Source organism: Tamandua tetradactyla, chromosome 10 (assembly GCF_023851605.1).
Source record: "Tamandua tetradactyla isolate mTamTet1 chromosome 10, mTamTet1.pri, whole genome shotgun sequence".
NCBI lineage: Eukaryota > Metazoa > Chordata > Mammalia > Pilosa > Myrmecophagidae > Tamandua > Tamandua tetradactyla.
The window spans coordinates 102316391-102338627 of record NC_135336.1 but is presented as its reverse complement, the minus strand read 5'-3'; the positions used below and the strand labels follow the sequence as shown (position 1 = coordinate 102338627).

At 42.4% G+C, this 22237-nt stretch overlaps 1 protein-coding gene across 3 annotated transcripts; it reads left to right on the top strand.

The window, feature by feature from the left end:
* Positions 1–1059: 1059 nt before the first annotated feature.
* On the top strand, positions 1060–17199 carry GET1 (guided entry of tail-anchored proteins factor 1). Of its 3 annotated transcripts, XM_077119059.1 has the most exons (6): positions 1134–1245; positions 9791–9840; positions 11782–11947; positions 12839–12906; positions 14460–14574; positions 15900–17199. In XM_077119059.1, exons 2-6 carry the CDS (start codon positions 9832–9834, stop codon positions 15971–15973), a joined length of 432 nt encoding a protein of 143 aa, XP_076975174.1. In that variant the 5' UTR covers positions 1134–1245; positions 9791–9831; the 3' UTR covers positions 15974–17199. The 3 variants fall into 3 exon arrangements, with proteins under 3 accessions (XP_076975173.1, XP_076975174.1, XP_076975175.1); XM_077119058.1 differs by lacking the exon at positions 9791–9840 and having other exon boundaries at positions 1060–1245; XM_077119060.1 differs by lacking the exons at positions 1134–1245; positions 9791–9840 and adding an exon at positions 1590–1712.
* Positions 17200–22237: the final 5038 nt, after the last annotated feature.

Here is a 22237-nt window from a genome sequence, read left to right as displayed (position 1 = left end):
TTATTTTAACATTTGTTCCCCCTATCATTTATTTTTATTCCATATGTTCTACTCGTCTGTTGACAAGGTAGATAAAAGAAGCATCAGACACAAGGTTTTCACAATCACGCAGTCACATTGTGAAAGCTATTTCATTATACACTCATCATCAAGAAACATGGCTACTGGAACACAGCTCTGTATTTTCAGGCGGTTCCCTCCAGCCTCTCCATTACACATAAAAGAATCTTGAAAACATTATGCCCCATGAAATAAGCAAGACACAGTTCAAAAATGATATAATTCTACTTTGTAAGAGATGACTAGAAGTCACACATTTGTAGAGATAGAAAGCAGATTAGAGTTTACTGGGGGAGAGGGATTGAGAGAGGGAGGGTGAAGTTATTTGTAAAAATAAAAACAATTAAGGAAGGAAAATAAAGAATTTAAAGCCAGGAATCTGCCGCTACAAGCAAGTATCAAGCACTTATTAAAACTGTGTTTTTTGTAAGGAAAAAAAGGCATGATGCGCAGGATTGCTATCTCGAGGACCTGGGTGCTCATTAAACATGCGTCCAAGTAAGGCCAAGAGGTTTTGGTCCTAGGCCTGAGAACTGCAGGTGAGGAAGGAGTGACCTCAAGGAGAAATGTGGAGATTCCCAAGGACAACAGTGTGTGCACTGCAGCTTCGTTGAGCTCTCTCCCTGTTACTACCTGATACAAGGCTGTGGGGTATTCTCGCAGCACCCTATAGAGGGGTCTCTGCGTTTAATTTAAAATGTATGGTAAAAGGTCATCAAGTTAAATGTAGTCAATTTAGAACTTCTGAATTTTATGTTTTTAATCAATTGAGCAGATGTTTTGTAAGCCATTAATCATTTGCTCTTGGGGGCTTCTTTGCGATTACGTCAAAGGAACGGCCCAGCCGGCCAAGAGGGCTACGGATGCCTGGAAGGCCAAAGGGGCAAGTTGGAATGCGCTAACAGCTCCGACAGTACCCGGAGGAAAAGACGGCCCCGCCTCCCTGGGAGTGCGGCGCATTGCGCAGGCGCGATGGCTCTCCTCCGTGTGATCGCGGGGCCTCAGCGCGCAGGCGCGGGCGCAGCGGGCGACGTGTCCCCATGGAGCTGTTGTAGCGGTGCCGGTGCCGCGGCCAGGTTTGCGATGAGCGCTGGGGAAGCCGACCGCTGGGCGTGGCTGCTGGTGCTTAGCTTCGTGTTTGGGTGCAATGTCCTCAGGATCCTCCTCCCGTCCTTCTCCTCCTTCGTAAGTGGCTGCCTGACCTTCCAGGGGCCGGTGGGAACGCCGCCTTAGCCCTGGCGGGGCTGGGGTGGACGCAGGGGTCTCAAATTGGCCACCTGAGGGCTGGATTCGGCCCGCAGCAGCGGCTTGGTTGGTCTCTACCGTATTTTAAGATAGTTTAAAATTAGTTGCTAACGTCCAAACCTGCGAAGCTTTACCTCCAAATCCGGACTTGATAATTCTCAGGGTGGGGGGTGGGGGGAAATCCCTGACACACTTGACCGCGTTTCCACGCAGCAGCAGGCGTCGGGTAACGGGTGGCGGCCGCGCGCCCGGGACTGGGAACTGGCTGTGCTGCCTCGTTCATTTCCGTTAACCCTGGTCCCTGGAGGCGTGCGAGCAGCCCTCGGGTGCTAGAGGACCAGTGCGGGGCATAGCGCTGCTCCAGGACTTTCCCGGAGGCCTCTGTGCGCCCCCGCGTGCACCCCCAGGTCCCGGAGAGGCGGATCCCGGGTTCAAGGAGCCCACGTTCTCGGGGTGGGTGGGTGGGCTGGAGAGACAGATGTCGAGGGAAAACCCCTGGGCGGTGGGGTGCCTCCTGAATCTCGTCTCCAGTTGTCACGGCTGCGGCGAGAGGCAAATATTATCATCTCACCTGCTTTACCTCCCAGGCAGTTCAGGAAGTTGGACTGTTATCCAGCTAGTAAGCGCGGGCCCACAGATTTGATTCTAGGTTGTGATTCTCCTAGTTCCCCCTCTCAGCTTACCGGAGCATGAATAGGGATTTGGTGGCAAAGCTGTCCCGGGGAACGGCTTCCTCTCTATGTCCACAGAGGCAGCGATGGCAGCGAGGGCTGTCTGGCTCAGTCTGAAACTTCAAAGATTGGATGCAAGCGTTGTTAGCATTTTCCGGGAAACTCAGTTCTCCCTGCTTTTCTCTCCTTTTGGAAATGGGGATGGAGGGTATTTAAGACACGGTAGGACGTCTGTTTCTTTATGTTTTCTTTTACTTGTATTCGCTGAGTGCCTGTTCCGGGTAAAGCTCTATTCTAAGGGCCTCGTTTTCCCCAGTATCCTGAGTTACAGGGAATTCTCTTTTAACTCTCCTCCACTTTAGAATCTTGTAATGCCGCTGGTCTTTTTAAGATGGTGCCCCAAATCCTTAGCAATGCGTAAAAGGCCCTTGATGAGCTGCCTCTCCTTCCTGCACTATCATGTTCGTTCTTCTTATTTTCCTCCATATTGTTTCATCTAATGTTGGAGCCACACAGAATTAATCTCAATTGCTCAAAGAGATTGTATTGGTGTTGGCTTCCTCTGTGAGAGGTTCATAAGTCCTCCATAACAGATGGGGGATGAGGAGCAGATGTTTGGGGTATGGATGCTTGGGGTAACTATACCTAAGACCTGTCATCTGCTCAGGCTCCTTCCCTGTGCCTGCCCCAGCCTGTGCTCTGCCCAGGATCCTGTCTGAGGGGCTTGTTACTGCAGCCTAGAGTGCAGGGGCTTGTGCCCAAGGAGGGTGGCTGCCTGGTGGGAATTTAGATGAAAGAGCCACTGATCCTGTCCTTAGACCTGTGTTCACATCCCTTGCTGCCTCCTGCAGGGTGTGTACCTCTATAACCCCAACCCATTCAGCTTTCTTCTATGCCTTTCCCCTGTTCGCAGGAGTTGAACGGCCAGGTGAGAAAGGATCACATATAAAGATCCTAGCACAGGACAGTCTCCATGATTGCTGTTCAGAATAGTGAAAAGTAATCGCGATCTGCTCTGCCTGCTCACTGGGTCTGTGGTGAGCCCGTGAAAAGCAGTCTGGGAGGAGTGCACAGGCCATCTGTAGGGTAAAATGCTGCTCCTGTACAACCATGAGAGGCTCTGACCTGAGGGAGCAGGAGCGGAAGCGTCAAGACAGAGATAGAAAGAGCTGGATTTGGACTACAAGGCCCTCGGGGATGAGGCCATGTTTTGTGCTTCAGATCATATAACCTTTCTGACAGTGTTTCTGAGGCTTCTCGGGTTAAACCAGAAGCAAGGACCCGTCCCACCACTGTGGAAGGGCAGCTAGGTCAGTGCCTGAGGCCCTTCAGAAAGTCTTTGAGGTATGAGAAGCTCTCCCACCCAGCAAAGCCTTACAAGGTTCTGGGAGTGGGATCTCAAGAGAATTCTGAGGTGGGGTGGCATGGCTGGCTAAGGACACGCACTCTCTGCTGATGGCTTTGTTAGAATTTCTCTCAGATTCCCTCCCTTTCCATCTGGCTGATCACAGGACGCATAGATGAGGGCGCCTGGTTCATATAGCAGAACCAAGACTTCTTCAACCCTGGGAGGAGAGGAGAGGGACTAAGAGATGCTAATGAGTACTGGCTTTATACCCCAAGCTTCTTCCCTTAGGGTTTCCCCCATCCTCCAACTTCTTTGCAGACAGTGGCCACTTGGGCTTGGGTTGTGGGACTGACCTCTTTTTTTTTTTTTTTAAACAGTTTTTATTGTGAAATGTATATACAAAAAAGCAATAAATTTCAAAGTACATTGTAATAAGTAGTTATAGAACAGGTTTCAGAGTTTTGTATAGGTTATAGAGCCACTATTTTAGATTTTTCCTTTTAGTTACTCCAAGATACTGGAGACTAAAAGAAATATCAGTATAATGATTCAGCAGTCATACTCATTTGTTAAATACTATCTTCTCTGTTATAACTCCTCCTCTCTTGATCTTTCTTTCAATCTTTAGGGGTATTTGGCTATGCCCATTCTAACTTTTTCATGTTGAAAAGCGGTGTTGATAATATGAAATAAGGTAATGGAACTAATTGATGTTCTGAAGAGGCTGGCCCCTCTGGGTTTGAGGCCTTATCTGGCCTAGAACCCCTCTGGAGGTTGTAGGTTTCTGGAAAGTAATCACTGTGCATGGAACCTTTGTAGAATCTCAGATAGAGCCCTAGGTGTTCTTTAGAGTTAATAGAAATGGCTTTGGTTGGGGTTTGGCAAACTATTGTAATTAGCAATATCTAGCAGAAGCTTACTTAAGAGTAGCCTTCAGAATAGCCTCTCAATTGTATTTGATCATGCTTAGCCACTTATTTTGTTACATTTCTTTCCCTACCTTTTTGATCAGAAAGGCATTGTTGATCCCATGGTGTCATGCCAGTGAGACTTCCATCCCTGGATGTAATCTGACCTCCATTTTTATATTAAATATTTTTGAAATTGGCCTTCAGGTTTTGCTTTATAAAAAGGCTCCTCTAGGAGCCATATGTTGCTGAGCTGAGAGGCAAGACTGCAGGATCTGCCACGGATGTCCTGGATAGGTGTTTTCCTGAAACCCTCACCCTTTTAATATGGAAAACCATCATTTAGAGACTTCTTGCTGGGATCAGGCATGGTGATGGCCAGGGGTGACCCTGGTCGAATACAGCTGAGCTGAGGCGAGTCTGAGCCTTTTGTGGGTTTGGAGCTCTACGGGCCGTGGTTCCATTCAGAGATAGAGGGATCTGACCCTGGTGTTCAGGGGCAGGACACGCAGGTGAATATCCCCAGGGTTGCCCACTGTGTCCAAGGGAGGGGTGAGCTATCCATTATTATGGACTTCCCTGCACTTGTCATTGTCCCATCATTTGTTTTCCACTGGGGTCTGGTCCAGAAACTGCCCCCAAATACCCAGCTAGTGAGTGGTTGTTCCACCCAGTACAGTCCCAAGACCAAAGAACACTCCAGGCAGAGAGGTACCGTGAGTTGTTTGATTTTTTTTTAAATGCAATTTTACTGTGTTGTAGTCACATACCATATAATCATCCCAAGTATACAGTGGTTCAATGTCATAGTTGTGCATTCATCATCACAATCAATTTTTGAACATTTTCATTACTCCAAAAGCAGTAAAAGTATGAATAAAAATAAAATTAAAAAGAACACCCAGAACTTCCCATACCCTCGATCCCCTCTGTTGTTTATTTTTCTTTTTTCACTCATTTGTCCATACACTGGATAAAAGAAGTGCCATTCACAAGGTTTCACAATCACATTCGGTTTGCTAAAGCTGATGGAATGCAATATACCAGAAATGAGTTGGCTTTTACAGAGGGGTAAGTTACAAGTTTTAAGTTCTAAGGCCATAAAAATGTCCAAATTGAGACACCTTCACTCAAGAAAGGCCAGTCACGTCCAGGGATTCTCTCTCAGCTGGGAAGACACTGGCCCATTATTCCTGGGTTCCATTGCTTTCCTTTCAGTGGCTTTCTGTGTTGGCTCTCAAAGCATCTCCAGATGTCTGTGTCTGGTTCTTTTAAGCACTCCAGTAAACTAATCAGGTAACACCGACGTGAAGATAATCTATCAAAAGATCCCACCCACAGTAAGTCTGCACCCACAAAATTGGATTAAAAGAGCATGGCTTGGGGTGCATGGGTGGTTCAGTGGTAGAATGCTCACCTGCCATGTGAGAGGCCCAGGTTTAGTTCCTGGCCCATGCAATTCCCCCCCCCCCCCCCAAAAAAAAGCCTGTCTTTTCTGGGGTACATAACCGTTTTAAACCAGCACACTGTAAAAACTATATAGTTATGCAATCATCTTCAAGAATCAAGATTACTAGATTACAGTTCAACGGTAACTTCCAGAATAACCTCTCAACTCAATTTGAAATTTCTTAGCCATTGAAACTGTCTCTTTTCCCCCTTTTGGTTAGTTAGTCCACGATGCTAGGGGCAGGCTCATCTTTGAAACTTATGTTTCATGATGCCAGGGCCAGGCTTATACCCCTGGAAATCATGTCCCACATTGGGGGGAAGTTCAGAGTTTGATTTAGAGAGAGACCACATTTGAGCAACAGCAGAGATTTTCCGGATATGACTCTTAGGCATTAGTCATAAATAGGTTTAGTTTGCTATTACAGAATAAGTTTCATAAAGGTCATCCTCAAAATTGAGGAGTTGGGTTATTAAATTGGGAGCCCCTCTTGCTTAAGAAAATGTCAAGCATTTATCAGATGGGGAAGTTTAATAGTTTTTATTTTTCCCAGTCCCTCAAGGGTCTTTGCAAACACTTTTTCATTTTTTGCCCAAAATATTCTGAACTGCATCATTGTATAACTTTAATTTATACAGAATATTAAGATTTTATTTCTTATTCCAGGTTTTATATAAATAAAGCTGAATTAAGTTGTTTAAATTAACTGATCAGATAGGTTAAATTGGATAATGTGCTTCAAAAATTTTAAATTTTGCACAAAATAAACATTTTTCTTTTTATGTCACATAAAAGAGCTTTAAAATGCAGACAGTATTATTCTTTACCTTGTATATTGGTTTACTTTGTTTTAACAATAAGTTTCATCACATTTTAAATTAGAGTTTGATTTTTTCTGTTGCTGTATGGACCTATGCTGACATTTAGTGCTGGAGAACTGAATTTGACTTTCACGTGTCACACAGACACTTAAAATTATAAGGAATTATTAGTCTATATAAAAGTAAAGCATTTTAGTATTTAAAGATAACAGTTAAAATTTACAATCTGAGCTTTAATTTTTATAAGCATTTTTAAATGAAGCTATTTTTAGCTTAGTTTCTCCTGTAAGTTTCATGGGGCCAGCCCAAAGATCAAGGGTTTGGGCTATTAACTTGGCATTCCCCAATGCTTGCAAGAAAATAAGGTCTTCCCAGGTGGGGATGTTTAATACTTCCACATTTTTCCCCAGCCCTTCAAGGGAACTTTGCAAATACTTTTTTATCTTCTGCCTAGATTACTCTGGGATATATCAGGGCATCACACTAACTATACAAACCAATAAGATCTCACTCTCTATTCAAGGTTCCATATAATTATGGTGTTGAATTAACTGATTGTACAAGTTAAGTTAGATTTTTGGGCTACAGAAAAATATAAATTTTGCACCAAATCAACATCTCTTCCTTTGAACTTATATAAAAGCTGAAGTTTTAAAATATATTCAGTATCACCATTTACGCTTTAATCTGATTTACTTTAGTCTTAGCCAGATCAGCTTCATTCATGTTCTAGTTTGCTAGCTGCTGGGATGCAATATACCAGAAACAGAATGACTTTCAAAAACGAAAATTTAATAAGTTGCTAGTTTGCAGTTCTAAGGCCGAGAATATGTCCCAGTTATAACAAGTCTGTAGAAATAACCAATCAAAGGCATCCAAGGAAAGATACCTTGGTTCAAGAAGGCCGATGAAGTTCAGGGTTTCTCTCTAGGGAGAAGGCACATGGCGAACATGGCATCATCTGCTAGCTTCTTCTCCTGGCTTCCTGTTTCACGAAGCTCCCCAAGAGGCATTTTCCTTCTTCATCTCCAAAGGTTACTGGCTGGTAGACTCTGCTTCTTGTGGTTGCGTTGTTCTCTGCGCTCTCAGAATCTCTCCCATTCTCCAAAATGTTTCCTCTTTTATAGGACTCCAGAAGCTTATCAAAATTTACCAAATGCGTGGAGACATGTCATCACCTAATCCAGCTTAACAACCAGTCTTGACTAAATCACATCTCCAGGGAGATGATCTGATTACAGTTTCAAACATACAGTATTGAATAGGTATTATTCTGCCTTTATGAAATGGAATTTAGATTAAAACATGGCTTTTCTAGGGGATACACATCCTTTCAAACCAACACAGTTCATATCTCTGAAGTCTGATCTCTTTTTTAGCTTTTTAAGCAGTTGCTCTATGGGGTTGTGCTGACTTTCATAGCTGCAGAGCTCTGGCTCTGAGTCTCAGATATTCAGAGTTCCAGGCAATGACCAGTTTATATACAAAGAGCTCAACATCTCAGAATTTAGAAATAACAGTTACAACTCAGGAATAGATGTGACTGCTGTTAGAGTTTACAATCTAGGAACCTTTACAATAAGTTTTCCCCTGATAATCTGTGCTCTCGAATTCAATTTTCAGAGTTTGTACCTTATAGTTTGTTCATATTAGTGATGCGATATATTTGGGTTTTTTTGTTTCTGGCTTATTTCACTCAATATACTGTCCTCAGCTCTGAAAGTGAAATCATTGCCTTCCCCTCTATGTGGGGCATGACATCCAGGGGTGAGAGTCTCCCTGACAGCTTGGGAGATGACTCCCAGGGATGAGTCTGGGCCTGGCACCACGGGATCAACAATTCAATCCTGACAAAAAGGGAGAAAAAAAGTGTAACTAATAAAGTATAAGTGGCTGAGAGAGTTTCAATAGAGTTGAGGAATGGCTCTGAATGTCACTAGTGCATGCTTCAGTTAAACATGCTATCTATCATAACTTGCCAAACCCCAACCAGGGCCATTCCAACCAATCGTAAAAAACACCTATGGCAATATGAAATTCTACAAAGGTTCCATGCACTAGGGTGAAATTTCCAGAAACCTACAACCTCCAGATGGGTCCCTGGACCAGATAAGTCCTGAAACCTAGAGGGCCCAGCTTCCCCAGAACATCAGATAGTTCCATCTCCCTACCCCATTTTAGTGACAGACCCTTCCAATGTGAAAAATTTAGAATGGCCATAGCCCAGACACCCCTAAAGAGAGGGATGGAAAGATCAAAGGTGGTGGTGGAGTTTTACAGTGAAGATAGGATTTAACAAATGAATATGAATGCCGAATCATTAAATTGATATCTCTTTTAGTCTCTAGTATTTTAGAACAGCTAGAACCTAAAATTTGTGGAATTGTAACCCATGTCAAACTCTGAAGTATGTTCTACAACTTATTGTGGCGCTGTGCCTTGAAATGTATTGCTTTTCTGCATATATGTTACTTTTCAAAGAAAAAAAAAAGGAAAACAAAGTCGATTGTGATGATAAAAAAATATTTAAGCCATTTAGTCTCCTGTATTTTGGAGCAGCTAGAAGGAAAAAAAAGTTGAGAGGATTGTATGCAAGCCCATGACAAACTCTGGGATCTGTTCCTATAACTACTTGCTGAAGTGTACTTTGAAAACTATTGCTTATTTCTTTCTTTGTTTTGTTTGTTTGTTTCTTGTTATGTTATATTATACAATAAGAAAAATTAAAAAATATATATATATATACATACTGTCCTCAGGATTCATTCGCCTAGTATCCATGGATTTTAATTAGGGACTTATGAACAGGGGAAGATTCTTCCCAATGGCAGCCAGTCAGGAAGTGGAAGTCAGCACTCTTGCAAAGGGAAGTCCGTGCTCAGCATTGATCAGAGGGGAAGGCAGAGTTTTATAGTGGGCACAGAGCCAAGAGAGTGCATGCACATGTTGCTAACAAACTTAAGTATTTTCTTATATGACAGTAGCATTTCAAGATATCCTGAAACATGCAGGTTATAAATTCAGCCTTGATAGCATAAGGAAAACAGCGTAGATAATGATTCAAAGAACTTTCAGAAAGTCTGTTTAAGTGACTTGACCATTCTTTTCCCATCTGGAGAGGCAGTTTACCTTCTGGCCTGTGCTTTTATCACATTACTACTACATGCTTAAAGTTCTTGTTTGTTTCTTCTTTTCCTGAGGGAGAGATCCCGACCCTTGGGTTGCCACAGTGGTGGAGTGGGGATTCCAACTCTGTGTTCTAATCATGGCATTTTCCCTGTTATCAGGTATCATTTGAGGGGTTCCCAAACCTGAACAAGACTTGAGGATGAATCTGGTAGGAGGACCACCCCCAAAGCCTCTGTTGCATCAACTGTAGACTCCTGCTTTCCGGAGATTCTGTGACTTCGTTTCTAAGAGGAGAATTTGGCCCAGTCTTCCTTTTTCCTCCAGGGTGGATCAAACTGGAGTGAATCCCCTTGAGTGAGAGTATTGGGTGGTACTCAGAGCAGCTTAGGGAACCAACTATGAGGGAGTGGGGTAGAAGACCCTTTCTCTTCCTTTGGGGCCAATGTGGGTGTGTGTGTCGGGGGCGGGGGTAGTGGGAGTGTGGCAGACAGTACGCAGGCGTCCTCGGGAGACCTCAGACCTGCCTGTCTGAGCCCCCTCAGCAGCAACACTTTAGTGTACATTTCCTGCAAAGTTGGCCTCTCCGCATAAAGCATCAAGTGCGTATCTGCTGTCTCATCCTCAGATCGTTCAGTTTTCCAGGTGTCCCAGTAACGCCAAAAGGGCCCAGCTGAGAACCACGTGTTGCAGGAACTTGTTGTGTCTCTTTGATCCCCTTCAGTCTGGGGGAATTCTTCTGTCTTTCCTTGACTTGAATGACTATGTCATTTGACATAGGCCAGTGATTTTGCCAAGTGGCCCCCATTGGTTTATCTGCACTTTGATGGAGGAGTGTCTCAGGATGAATTTGGAGATGTTCACTGGTCACTCCTGGGGACCCATCACCAGAGGGGCTTTCTGAAGTTTTTCCTAAGTCCCCCTCACCCCTTTTCCTCCAGACCTGCCTAGTGTCCCATCCCACCACCCCACTGTGTGCCATTGGCTGGAGATCTGGTCCTGCCTCCAGCCTCCTCCCGGGTCACACCACCTGGCAGTCACCATCGTGTCCTTCCCGACAGCGAGATCTGTTCCCAGGAGAGTGTCCTGGCACTGAAGGTGTATGGGGGGGGGGGCACCTGGGGACCGCGCAGGTGGTGAGTGGCTCCTCCGTTGACCCCCAGATCAGGGAACCCCCTGGGAAGGGGTCCCAGTGGGCTGCGTCCCACATGGGACTGGTTAGTCAGAAGTGCCTGTTTCCAAACATTTGGTTCTGTCTGTATGGTCATCCTTATCTTCAGTCCTGTCTCTATCGTGTCTATCATGTCTGTCTCATCATCAAAACCACTAGTTCAATCCCATACCTCCAATTCTAATCCAGTACCAGTGATCATTCTAATTTTCTCCTTGTCTATATTTCTAAGATTTTTTTCCTGATAATGGGAAAACTGGCTCCCAGTTACCCCTAATAAATTTACATATTTGATCAATCTCTTGTATAAATAATTTCATCTCTCTACCGCCATGCTCCCCCCAGTCTGGGTGTCCACTGGGGCCTTGATACCCAGTGTTTGGTTGGGTTCTTCCTGGCAAGTGCACCTTCCACTCCCTGCCCAGCTGCCTTTTCTTGGGTTCCCCTATTTCACTGTGCTTGGCTCTGACCCCTGTCAGGTTGCCCCTCTGTGGGAATGCCCCCCACACTGTGCTTGGATTCTGAGTCCCCCTTCACCCTGCTTAGGCTCTGGCACCCCTCTGTGGACCTCGTCACAGCCCTTCCCACCCACCTGGCTCTGTCCCACCTAATTTAGGACTGAATTATTCAGGAAGGGAAGAGGATGAATGTTTCCTGTCACCTGAATGACAGCTCTGGGGATGGGCTAGGCTTTCCTTTCATAACCCTAATTTTAACATTTATTGTGAGAGATGTATACATATATCATAACAATCCATCAACATTTCTACAAATGGGAAAATATAATTTGGTGGTGGTTCAGAATTGAGCGAATTTTGTTTTTGTGGTTGTTGAAGGGAGCAGAAAGGTAACAAAGTCTGACTACAAAGGTGAAGGGTGGCTTGCCCGGTTGAAAGGGGCAGCAGATAGGATGGTGGAGGAGGTGGGGAGGGGTGTGTACACACATGGAAAGGTGCTCATCCCCACTGTCCATCCTGCCAGATGTCCAGAGTGTTGCAAAAGGATGCAGAGCAGGAGGCACAGATGAGAGCTGAGATCCAGGGTATGAAGCAAGAGCTCTCCACTGTCAACATGATGGACGAGTTCGCCAGATATGCCAGATTGGAAAGAAAGATCAACAAGATGACTGATAAGCTCAAAACTCACGGTACTGGTGTCAGTAGTACCAGTAGTAGCTGCTTAGTAGGGAAATCTTTATATAAGGATTCTTAGAATATATATTTCATTTTTGGCTGTTCTAAATGTTAGAAACTTAAGTTATCTAGAAGAAAGCCAATAATGATTAATATTTTCTTCCTTGCACAGAAACTAAGTCTTCTTACATTTTCTTCAGAGCCGACTCCTTGCTTTAGGTTGTCATTTTCAAATGCAGCACCTTTCTGAAAGAAAGACGTCCAGAGAAAACCTCCTAGTGGATTCCCAGAGGCTTTTGTTCCACTCTCTAGGAAATGCCCAGTGGTGTCCTTACAGGAACCATCTGCTTATCTGAGGGCAGTCTGCCGAGTAGGGGTCAGGTCTTATTCATCTTTGTAGTTTCCACTGTACCCAACCATCTCCTGGGGTGAAGACTGTGTTGTCGGGGTTAGCCTGGGTGCTGAGAGGCCCTGCTGGTGTGAGACGGTGTGAGCTGGTCCCATGGCTGCTTACACGTACAGCGGGGCGCCTGCTCAGGCCCGGACAAACTAAACTCCCCACTATGGGTGTGTGTACTCTGTAGACCAGGAAATAAAGGAAGGAAAGTTTAGTCCTGTTGCTTAGTAGTTAATGTATTCTAAGAAGAATTTCTGATTTAAATGAATGATTTTAAGGGTTTTCAGTCATAAAGCTATTCAGATCTCACAATCTGACTCTATTTTAAATAATGACAGAGGGATTGTAGATGACATAAAATTCTATTTTATATTTTCTAAGTATATTGTGCAAGTATTATGTTTATACAGAAAATATTCTATAAGGTGAAATAACATTTTTGTGTACTTGGTTATTTTCTTCACTTTTCAAGATCAATATAATTCTTTCAACCTCTTTTTCCTTTCAGTGAAAGCACGGACAGCTCAATTAGCCAAGATAAAATGGGTTATAAGTGTTGCTTTCTACGTGTTGCAAGTAAGTGATCTGTAGTGTCACCTGGGGTCATTAAAGTTGAAGGACTGTCTTCCCGATTCAGCCCTCAGAATCCAGGGCTGAGAATTCCGACTTTCCCCTTTTGGCTGCACAGCATCCTGGTATGCGATCTCTGAGTTTAGACTTAAGAGAAAGCCAAAGAACTCTGAAGTAACTTCTCAGGGAAACTTTCATACTGTCATGTTTTGGAGGTGTAGGGGGATGAAGTGAGAGAAGCTTATTTCAGCATTAGATTTTCTAAGTTTGAAAATAATTTTGATCCTTAATGTGCTTAAACAACAAGCATGTATGTATCATATGTATATATACACATACATATGTGTATGCATGCATATGTATATGTGTACATATGTATGTATATATTAAGAAATGTCTTAATGAGGAATCATGGGCGTTGACAAGTCTGAACTCCATAGGGCAGGCTGCAGACAGGAAACTGATAAAAGTGATGTTGAAGTTTAGACCGAAGTCCCCAGGAGAAACTGGTTAGCTGCAAATTCACGCAACACCTGATCTTGAATTTGAGGCAAAAATTCTTCTAACTACTGAAACCCTTGATTATGGCTTTCTGGACAAGGAGATTAACTACATTGCTGAGGGTTGTCTCCTGTGTTGATTGTAGATGGGCAGTTAACCATCACAAGGATATTTAATTGTTTAGTTTCCCAGGGAACTGTTCCTACTTCTGCAACTCCTTCACCCTAAGGTTTTCACTTATATGCTTCAGTTGCTGCCTGGGTGGGTTAAGTGATCTCTGCTTTCAGTACTTCTGAAGTTTCAGAACTTCTATTTACTGTGGTGAAGAATTCACACAACCCCCCCCCTCCCAAAAATGAAAGGTTATTTGGGTATATTTAAAGAAATTGATCCTGAAATATGAGCTAGGTTTTACAGAGACACAGGAATTAAGGCAGACACTCTTTTTTAAGTCTGTTTATTTGAGTGGCATAATCAGGACCGTGAGGGGTCACCCTTTCTACTGGTGGGGAAAGGAGGGAAAAGAAGCCTCAGTTCTCTACCCATTGTTTCACCTTATAGAGAGCCCGCCTCTGCACAGTTATGCTGACACTTGTGTGGGTGGGAGAATTTACTGTGCTTTCAAGGATCTTAGAGGAGTAAGATAGCTTTTGTCACAAGTATATTTAAAATAGTCTGGCAAGTCAGGGGAGATACTAAGTGAGGAAAGATTGCCCGGTTTATTTATCCGCTAATTTAAATAATGTGTATCTGTTATCCATATTAAAACACCCACTATACAGTTCACATGTAAGAAGTACCCTTTCCCCCACCCCTTTGGTCTGTGTGTTCTAGACATCCTTGTGGACTGGTCTTTAATTCGACAGCATATTTCAGGGTTTTAGCAATGGAGATTAGTGGCTGTGCATGCGTGTATCTTGGCTTCAAGGTCTGAATTGGTAGGCTTGTGGTCATCAATCTGGAAGTTTCCTTAATTTTTTTTGATGTTTTCCCATCTTTTGTAGTTATTTGTTACATGACTGGCAGGTTCTTTTCACTTACCAGAAGTGTCTTTCCAGGCAGCACTGATGATCTCACTTATTTGGAAGTATTATTCTGTCCCTGTGGCTGTGGTGCCAAGTAAATGGATAACTCCACTTGATCGCCTAGTAGCATTTCCTACTAGAGTAGCAGGTAAGATTTTCATGGAAGATATTGTTGTGCTTCTGTAGAGGTGGGTGGTAGAAGGTGAGTCAACTCGTCATCATCGTCATTCTGTTGAGTGAGCAGCTGCTCTTCTCTCTGCCTTGTGCATATCTTATTGTGAAAGGTCACCAAAGTATTAAATGGCAGAGCTAGAATTCAATTCCAGGTCTGCTTCCAGAATCCAGGACGAATGCTTGGAGTCTGATTCTGAACCTCCAATTCCCAAATTCTGCAACTTCTTCTCAATCCTTATTATGCTTGACGTCTCAGCAGCATTTGATGCTCTTCGTCATTCTTTTATATTTGAAAGGTAATTTTTTGGTTATGTTAAAACAGATATACGTCATTGAAGAATGATTAGAAATAACCAAAAAATACTTTTTAAAATTCCATTAGCTATGGATAACCCTGATATATTTTTTCAGTCGTTTTTTCTATTTATTTTTATATAGTTAAAGTCACCTGACATTACAGTTTTATACCCCATTTCATTTTATATTGTAAGCCTTTTCCCATATCAGTAAATTATTAAGGAAGCTTAAATAGCTGTTCTTCATTTGGATGTGTTATAATGTACTAATTTCCCTATTATAAAATATTTATTTTGCTAGGTTCTGATTTTTTGCTATTAAGAATGCTGTAGCACGCATCTTTGTCAGGCAGTCTTTGGTTGTGATACATGATTAAGCTGAAGGTCAAAGGAATTGACTGTTTCAAAAAAGACTTCCAGTTTAGCCACTCTTGCTGCTCCCCTTTTCTTTTCTTTGCATTTGACCACCACAGCCCAGGCTCGGCCACGAGCTCTGCTTGGGGCCTTGCTGGTTGGGATGCAGGGGTGACTAGAGGGGCAAAAGGTCACCCTTCCATGCGGGCCAGTCAGCCACCTTTGCAGCCTGTCCTGGACGATGTGGCACTCCTGCCTCTCAGTTGTCAGTGGGGTAGGAGAGGTGTGAGTAAACCTTACTTAATGATTTTTTTTTAGAAAGGAAAAACAAATAGTTCCTGCTCCAACTTCTTGCAGTTTTTTGCGTATTGCAGATAGAAATGCACATCTCTCTGGCCAGAGAGAGAAATACAAATCAGTGTCAACTGTTTGGTGTAACTCCTTCTTAGTAAAGAACTGCAGCCCTGTAAGTCTGTAGAAAGGCTAACGAAGTTGGCTCCATGAAATATGAATGAACGTAGTCTTAGCTGAGCACTGCACAAAAAGAATTGAAATACTCTTTTTTCCTGTAAGTTAAAAGTAACAGAGGCAGGCAATGTGAGCAGAACTGTGGGTGTGGTTTCTTATGTTGAATTTCTTTTTTTTTCAGGTGGCATTGGAATAACTTGTTGGATTTTAGTCTGTAACAAAGTCGTGGCTATCGTGCTTCATCCTTTCAGCTGAAAAAGGAAGATTACAGGACTTTTTTCTTTTTTTAAGAAGTGGCAAGAACAGACATCCTTTTCTTCTCATCTTAGAGGGAAATAGCTACAAGACTTTTTTTTTTGCGTGGGCAGGCACCAGGAATCAAACCTGGGTCTCCAGCATGGCAGGTGAGAACTCTGCCTACTGAGCCACCGTGGCCCGCCTGCTACAAGACTTTTAAGATGGCTTTTCTCTTAATGGGTTAAAAATCTGATATCTACTTTTTTTTTTTTTTTTTTTTAAAGAAATGGAAGTACAAGTTAGCTTTTTGATTTAATGTGTTTGTTCTTGGGTTTTATGTGTGATTCTTATGTAAGAATCACAATTTTGTACACTTGTCATTGAAACAGAAAGGTCAATTTATGAAATGTGTGAACCAACCAACACAGTATCAGGTTCATAAATAATGTGTATCATTATATGGCATCTGTGTACTGCTTCCCCTTGGCATCTTTTTGGCTCAGATTGCCAACTGGAAAGTCACAATTTTCTAAAAGTTTCAATACTTTGAAGATTTAGTGCTATTTTTAATCCAAATTTGAAAGTAATTTTACTACCATTACTAGAATTTGAATTGCTTCTTAATTGATACAATACTACCAAAACAATAACACTAACTGACATTGCTAATGCTTTCTTCTTCTTTTGTTAAAAATGCTGTTTTTGGAATGAATCTTTCCTATCATAATGTTATTTACTTATTGGAAGCTGTTAAGTTTTCAGTTTTATAACTGTATTCATGAGACCATAATGCATTGATTTGTGCTTGAATTCTGTATTTTGTATTTAAAACTGTGGCATAATTTTATTCTTGGCCTGATGGCTTAGTCTTTTTCATTCCCTCCCTCGCCATTTTGGCACGTCCGGTTCTTCTAGACCTCTGAATTACAAGCCTCACCCGGCGGCTAGTGACGCAGCCTTGTCTCTCTACCCCTGTTGACCTCCTCCTTATCCCTCCACCCGCCCAACATCCGCAGCTACAGGCACACTCAAAAACAACATCTCCCTGGTGCCTACAGACGTCACAGTCACCCCATCCGTCCTCCCTGTGTGATTGGCTACCCTCCCCTGGAGTCCACGCCCTAACTCCACCTCTCCTCAAACTGTATATAGTCCGGGGCTCACCGAGCCTCGAGGTCTTTAGCTACTGGCGGCCCTGGCATAAGCTTCTACCAACAATAAAGCTACCTTGCTTCATGCCTTAATTGACTCGGCCTCCAGTCCTTCAGACCCGCAGTGGTCCCCTGCACGTGCGCCTCCGACCCAGACGCTCGAGCTCGAGCCCCCTCTGCGCCTGGCGGTTCTACTCCCTGGACCCCCTCGGCAGGAGGAGTGGACCCTCGCTAGCCTAGCGGGACCGGACTCGGCGGAGTCCCACCTCTCCCCGCATAAAACATTTCAAATGAAATGTATTTTATAATCATTTAATATTTATGCTCTGTAGAATAGAACAAAATTTAAAAAAAATACAACTAGGAAACCTGATTAAATTAATTTGAACTGATACATGTTTAGCTCAAAGTATAATTCTGCTAAATCTATTTTTTAAAAATATTTTTATTGACAGAACTTAACATACATTCTTTTTTTAAAATTTATTTATTAAATAATATTTAACAACAAACGAACAAAAACATAAACATATGATTGTTCCATTCCACATATATAATAAGTAATTCACAATATCATCACATAGTTGCATATTCATCATTTCTTAGAACATTTGCATCAATTCAGAAAAAGAAATAAAAAGACAATAGAAAAAGAAATAAAATGAAAACAGAAAAAAAAAGATTATACATACCATACCCCTTACCCCTCGCTTTCATTGATCACTAGCATTTCAAACTAAATTTGTTTTAACATTTGTTCCCCCTATTATTTATTTTTATTCCACATGTTCTACTCGTCTGTTGACAAGGTAGATAAAAGGAGCATCAGACACAAGGTTTTCACAATCACACAGTCACATTGTGAAAGCTTTATCATTATTCAGTCATCATCAAGAAACATGGCTACTGACTGCTCTCCTTTTGTGCTTCAAGTTTACTATCTGGAATGACCTTATCTCCCCTTTTAAAATCCTTAAAAACCACGAACACTCTAAATACAGGAAGACAGATTTTGGGGTGTTAGTCTATTCTCCTGCAACACATGTAGTAATAAACTTTTACTCTCTTGGAAACCCCGGTGTCTCAGGAATTGGTAATTGTGTATGTTGGGCAGAAAAACCGACAGCCCTTGTCTGGTAACAATTTGGTGACACAGATGGAATGAACACCTGAATCTCTGGAGCCCCAGCAAAGCAGACTTCCGGAGAAGATGGCGGCTTAGTAAGACGCGTGGATCTTAGTTTCCCCTCCAGAACAGCTACTAGGGGAGTAGAAACGATACAGAACAGCCCCCAAAGCCACGACAGAGATAAAAAAGACAGCGTACCCCATCCTGGAACGGCTGGCTGGCTGAGAGAACCCGTTTTGGTGAGATCGCCGAGGGGCGCGGGCTTCACCGGGCGGGGCGGAAAGCGGCCGGAGTCACTCCCTTCCCCCTTCCCGGGTAGGCTGGGAGAATTGGACAGGCGGTCCCCTCAAACTGCGGCGGCTGGCGCCCACACCACGCGCGGCCCCCGGACCAACTGAGAGAATTGGATCAGAAATCCCCAGGCTGTGGAGAACGGTGGTGGGGGGGGGCCCTTCCAAACCCACGACTCCCTGGGAACGGTGCACTCTCCCGGGTGGGCGGCTGCGGCTAGCGCCCTCCCGCCACGCTTTGCGCCCCGGGCCGACTAGGAAATTCGGACGGGCACTTTCCCGGGCTGCAGCGCCCAGCGACCCACCCTGCATTCGGACCCTGGGCCGGCTGGCACTCTTCCAAGCCGCTTCGGCTAGCGAACCTCCCGGACGGCGAGAGTTTGCCAAAGTTAAAGGACCCACAGCACCTTTTACTGGTGGGACCCGCAGACAAACATATGCCACGAGCGCCACCTACTGGGCAGGATAAGAAAAACAGAATCCAGAGCTTTCACAGAAAAATCTTCCAAACTTTTGGATCCAAAACCCAGGAAAATCTGTCTAAATGCGCAGATGCCAGCAGAAGATAACGGATCACGCTCAAAAAATTGAAAATATGGCCCAGTCAGAGGAACAAACCAATAGTTCAAATGAGATACAGGAGCTGAGACAACTAATGCTGAATATACGAACAGAAATGGAAAACCTCTTCAAAAACGAAATCGATAAATTGAGGGAGGACATGAAGAAGACATGGGCTGAACATAAAGAAGAAATAGAAAAACTGAAAAAACAAATCACAGAACTTATGGAAGTGAAGGATAAGGTAGAAAAGATGGAAAAAACAATGGATACCTACAATGATAGATTCAAAGAGACAGAAGATAGAATTAGTGATTTGGAGGATGGAACATCTGAATTCCAAAAACAAACAGAAACTATTGGGAAAAGAATGGAAAAACTTGAACAGGGTATCAGGGAACTCAAGGACAATATGAAGCGCACAAATATACGTGTTGTGGGTGTCCCAGAAGGAGAAGAGAAGGGAAAAGGAGGAGAAAAACTAATGGAAGAAATTATCACTGAAAACTTCCCAACTCTTATGAAAGACCTAAAATTACAGATCCAAGAAGTGCAGCGCACCCCAAAGAGATTAGACCCAAATAGGCGTTCTCCAAGACACTTACTAGTTAGAATGTCAGAGGTCAAAGAGAAAGAGAAGATCTTGAAAGCAGCAAGAGAAAAACAATCCATCACATACAAGGGAAACCCAATAAGACTATGTGTAGAATTCTCAGCAGAAACCATGGAGGCTAGAAGACAGTGGGATGATATATTTAAATTACTAAAAGAGAAAAACTGCCAACCAAGACTCCTATATCCAGCAAAATTGTCCTTCAGAAATGAGGGAGAAATTAAAACATTCTCAGACAAAAAGTCACTGAGAGAATTTGTGACCAAGAGACCAGCTCTGCAAGAAATACTAAAGGGAGCACTAGAGTCAGAAATGAAAGGACAGAAGAGAGAAGCATGGAGAAGAGTGTAGAAAGAAGGAAAGTCAGATATGATATATATAATACAAAAGGCAAAATGGTAGAGGAAAATATTATCCAAATAGTAATAACACTAAATGTTAATGGACTGAATTCCCCAATCAAAAGACATAGACTGGCAGAATGGATTAAAAAACAGGATCCTTCTATATGCTGTCTACAGGAAACACATCTTAGATCCAAAGATAAACATAGGTTGAAAGTGAAAGGTTGGGAAAAGATATTTCATGCAAATAACAACCAGAAAAGAGCAGGAGTGGCTATACTAATATCCAACAAGTTAGACTTCAAATGTAAAACAGTTAAAAGAGACAAAGAAGAACACTATATACTAATAAAAGGAACAATTAAACAAGAAGACATAACAATCATAAATATTTATGCACCGAACCAGAATGCCCCAAAATACGTGAGGAATACACTGCAAACACTGAAAAGGGAAATAGACACAAATACCATAATAGTTGGAGACTTCAATTCCCCACTCTCATCAATGGACAGAACATCTAGACAGAGGATCAATAAAGAAATAGAGAATCTGAATATTACTATAAATGAGCTAGACTTAACAGACATTTATAGGACATTACATCCCACAGCAGCAGGATACACCTTCTTCTCAAGTGCTCATGGATCATTCTCAAAGATAGACCATATGCTGGGTCACAAAGCAAGTCTTAACAAATTTAAACAGATTGAAATCATACACAACACTTTCTCGGATCATAAAGGAATGAAGTTGGAAATCAATAATAGGCGGAGTGCCAGAAAATTCACAAATACGTGGAGGCTCAACAACACACTGTTAAACAACGAGTGGGTCAAAGTAGAAATTGCAAGAGAAATTAGTAAATACCTCGAGGCGAATGAAAATGAAAACACAACATATCAAAACTTATGGGATGCAGCAAAGGCAGTGCTAAGAGGGAAATTTATTGCCCTAAATGCCTATATCAGAAAAGAAGAAAAGGCAAAAATGCAGGAATTAATTGTTCACTTAGAAGAACTGGAGAAAGAACAGCAAATAAATCCCAAAGCAAGCAAAAGGAAAGAAATAACAAAGATCAGAGCAGAAATAAATGAAATTGAAAACATGAAAACAATAGAGAAAATCAATAAGACCAGAAGTTGGTTGTATGAGAAAATCAATAAGATTGATGGGCCCTTATCAAGATTGACAAAAAGAAGAAGAGAGAGAATGCAAATAAATAAGATCAGAAATGGAAGAGGAGACATAACTACTGACCTCACAGAAATAAAGGAGGTAATAACAGGACACTATGAACAACTTTACGCTAATAAATACAACAATTTAGATTAAATGGATGGGTTCCTGGAAAGACATGAACAACCAACTTTGACTCAAGAAGAAATAGATGACCTCAACAAACCTATCACAAGTAAAGACATTGAATTAGTCATTCAAAAGCTTCCTAAAAAGAAAAGTCCAGGACCAGATGGCTTCACATGTGAATTCTACCAAACATTCCAGAAAGAATTAGTACCAACTCTCCTCAAACTCTTCAAAAAAATCGAAGTGGAGGGAAAACTACCTAATTCATTCTATGAAGCCAACATCACCCTCGTACCAAAACCAGGCAAAGATATTACAAAAACAGAAAACTACAGACCAATCTCTCTAATGAATATAGATGCAAAAATCCTCAATAAAATTCTAGTAAATCGTATCCAACAACACATTAAAAGAATTATACATCATGACCAAGTAGGATTCATCCCAGGTATGCAAGGATGGTTCAACATAAGAAAATCAATTAATGTAATACACCATATCAACAAATCAAAGCAGAAAAATCACATGATCATCTCAATTGATGCAGAGACGGCATTTGACAAGATTCAACATCCTTTTCTGTTGAAAACACTTCAAAAGATAGAAATACAAGGGAACTTCCTTAAAATGATAGAGGGAATATATGAAAAACCCACAGCTAATATCACCCTCAATGGGGAAAAATTGAAAACTTTCCCCCTAAGATCAGGAACAAGACAAGGATGTCCACTATCACCACTATTATTCAACATTGTTCTGGAGGTTCTAGCCAGAGCAATTAGACAAGAAAAAGAAATACAAGGCATCAAAATTGGAAAGGAAGAAGTAAAACTATCACTGTTTGCAGACGATATGATACTATATGTTGAAAACCCGGAAAAATCCA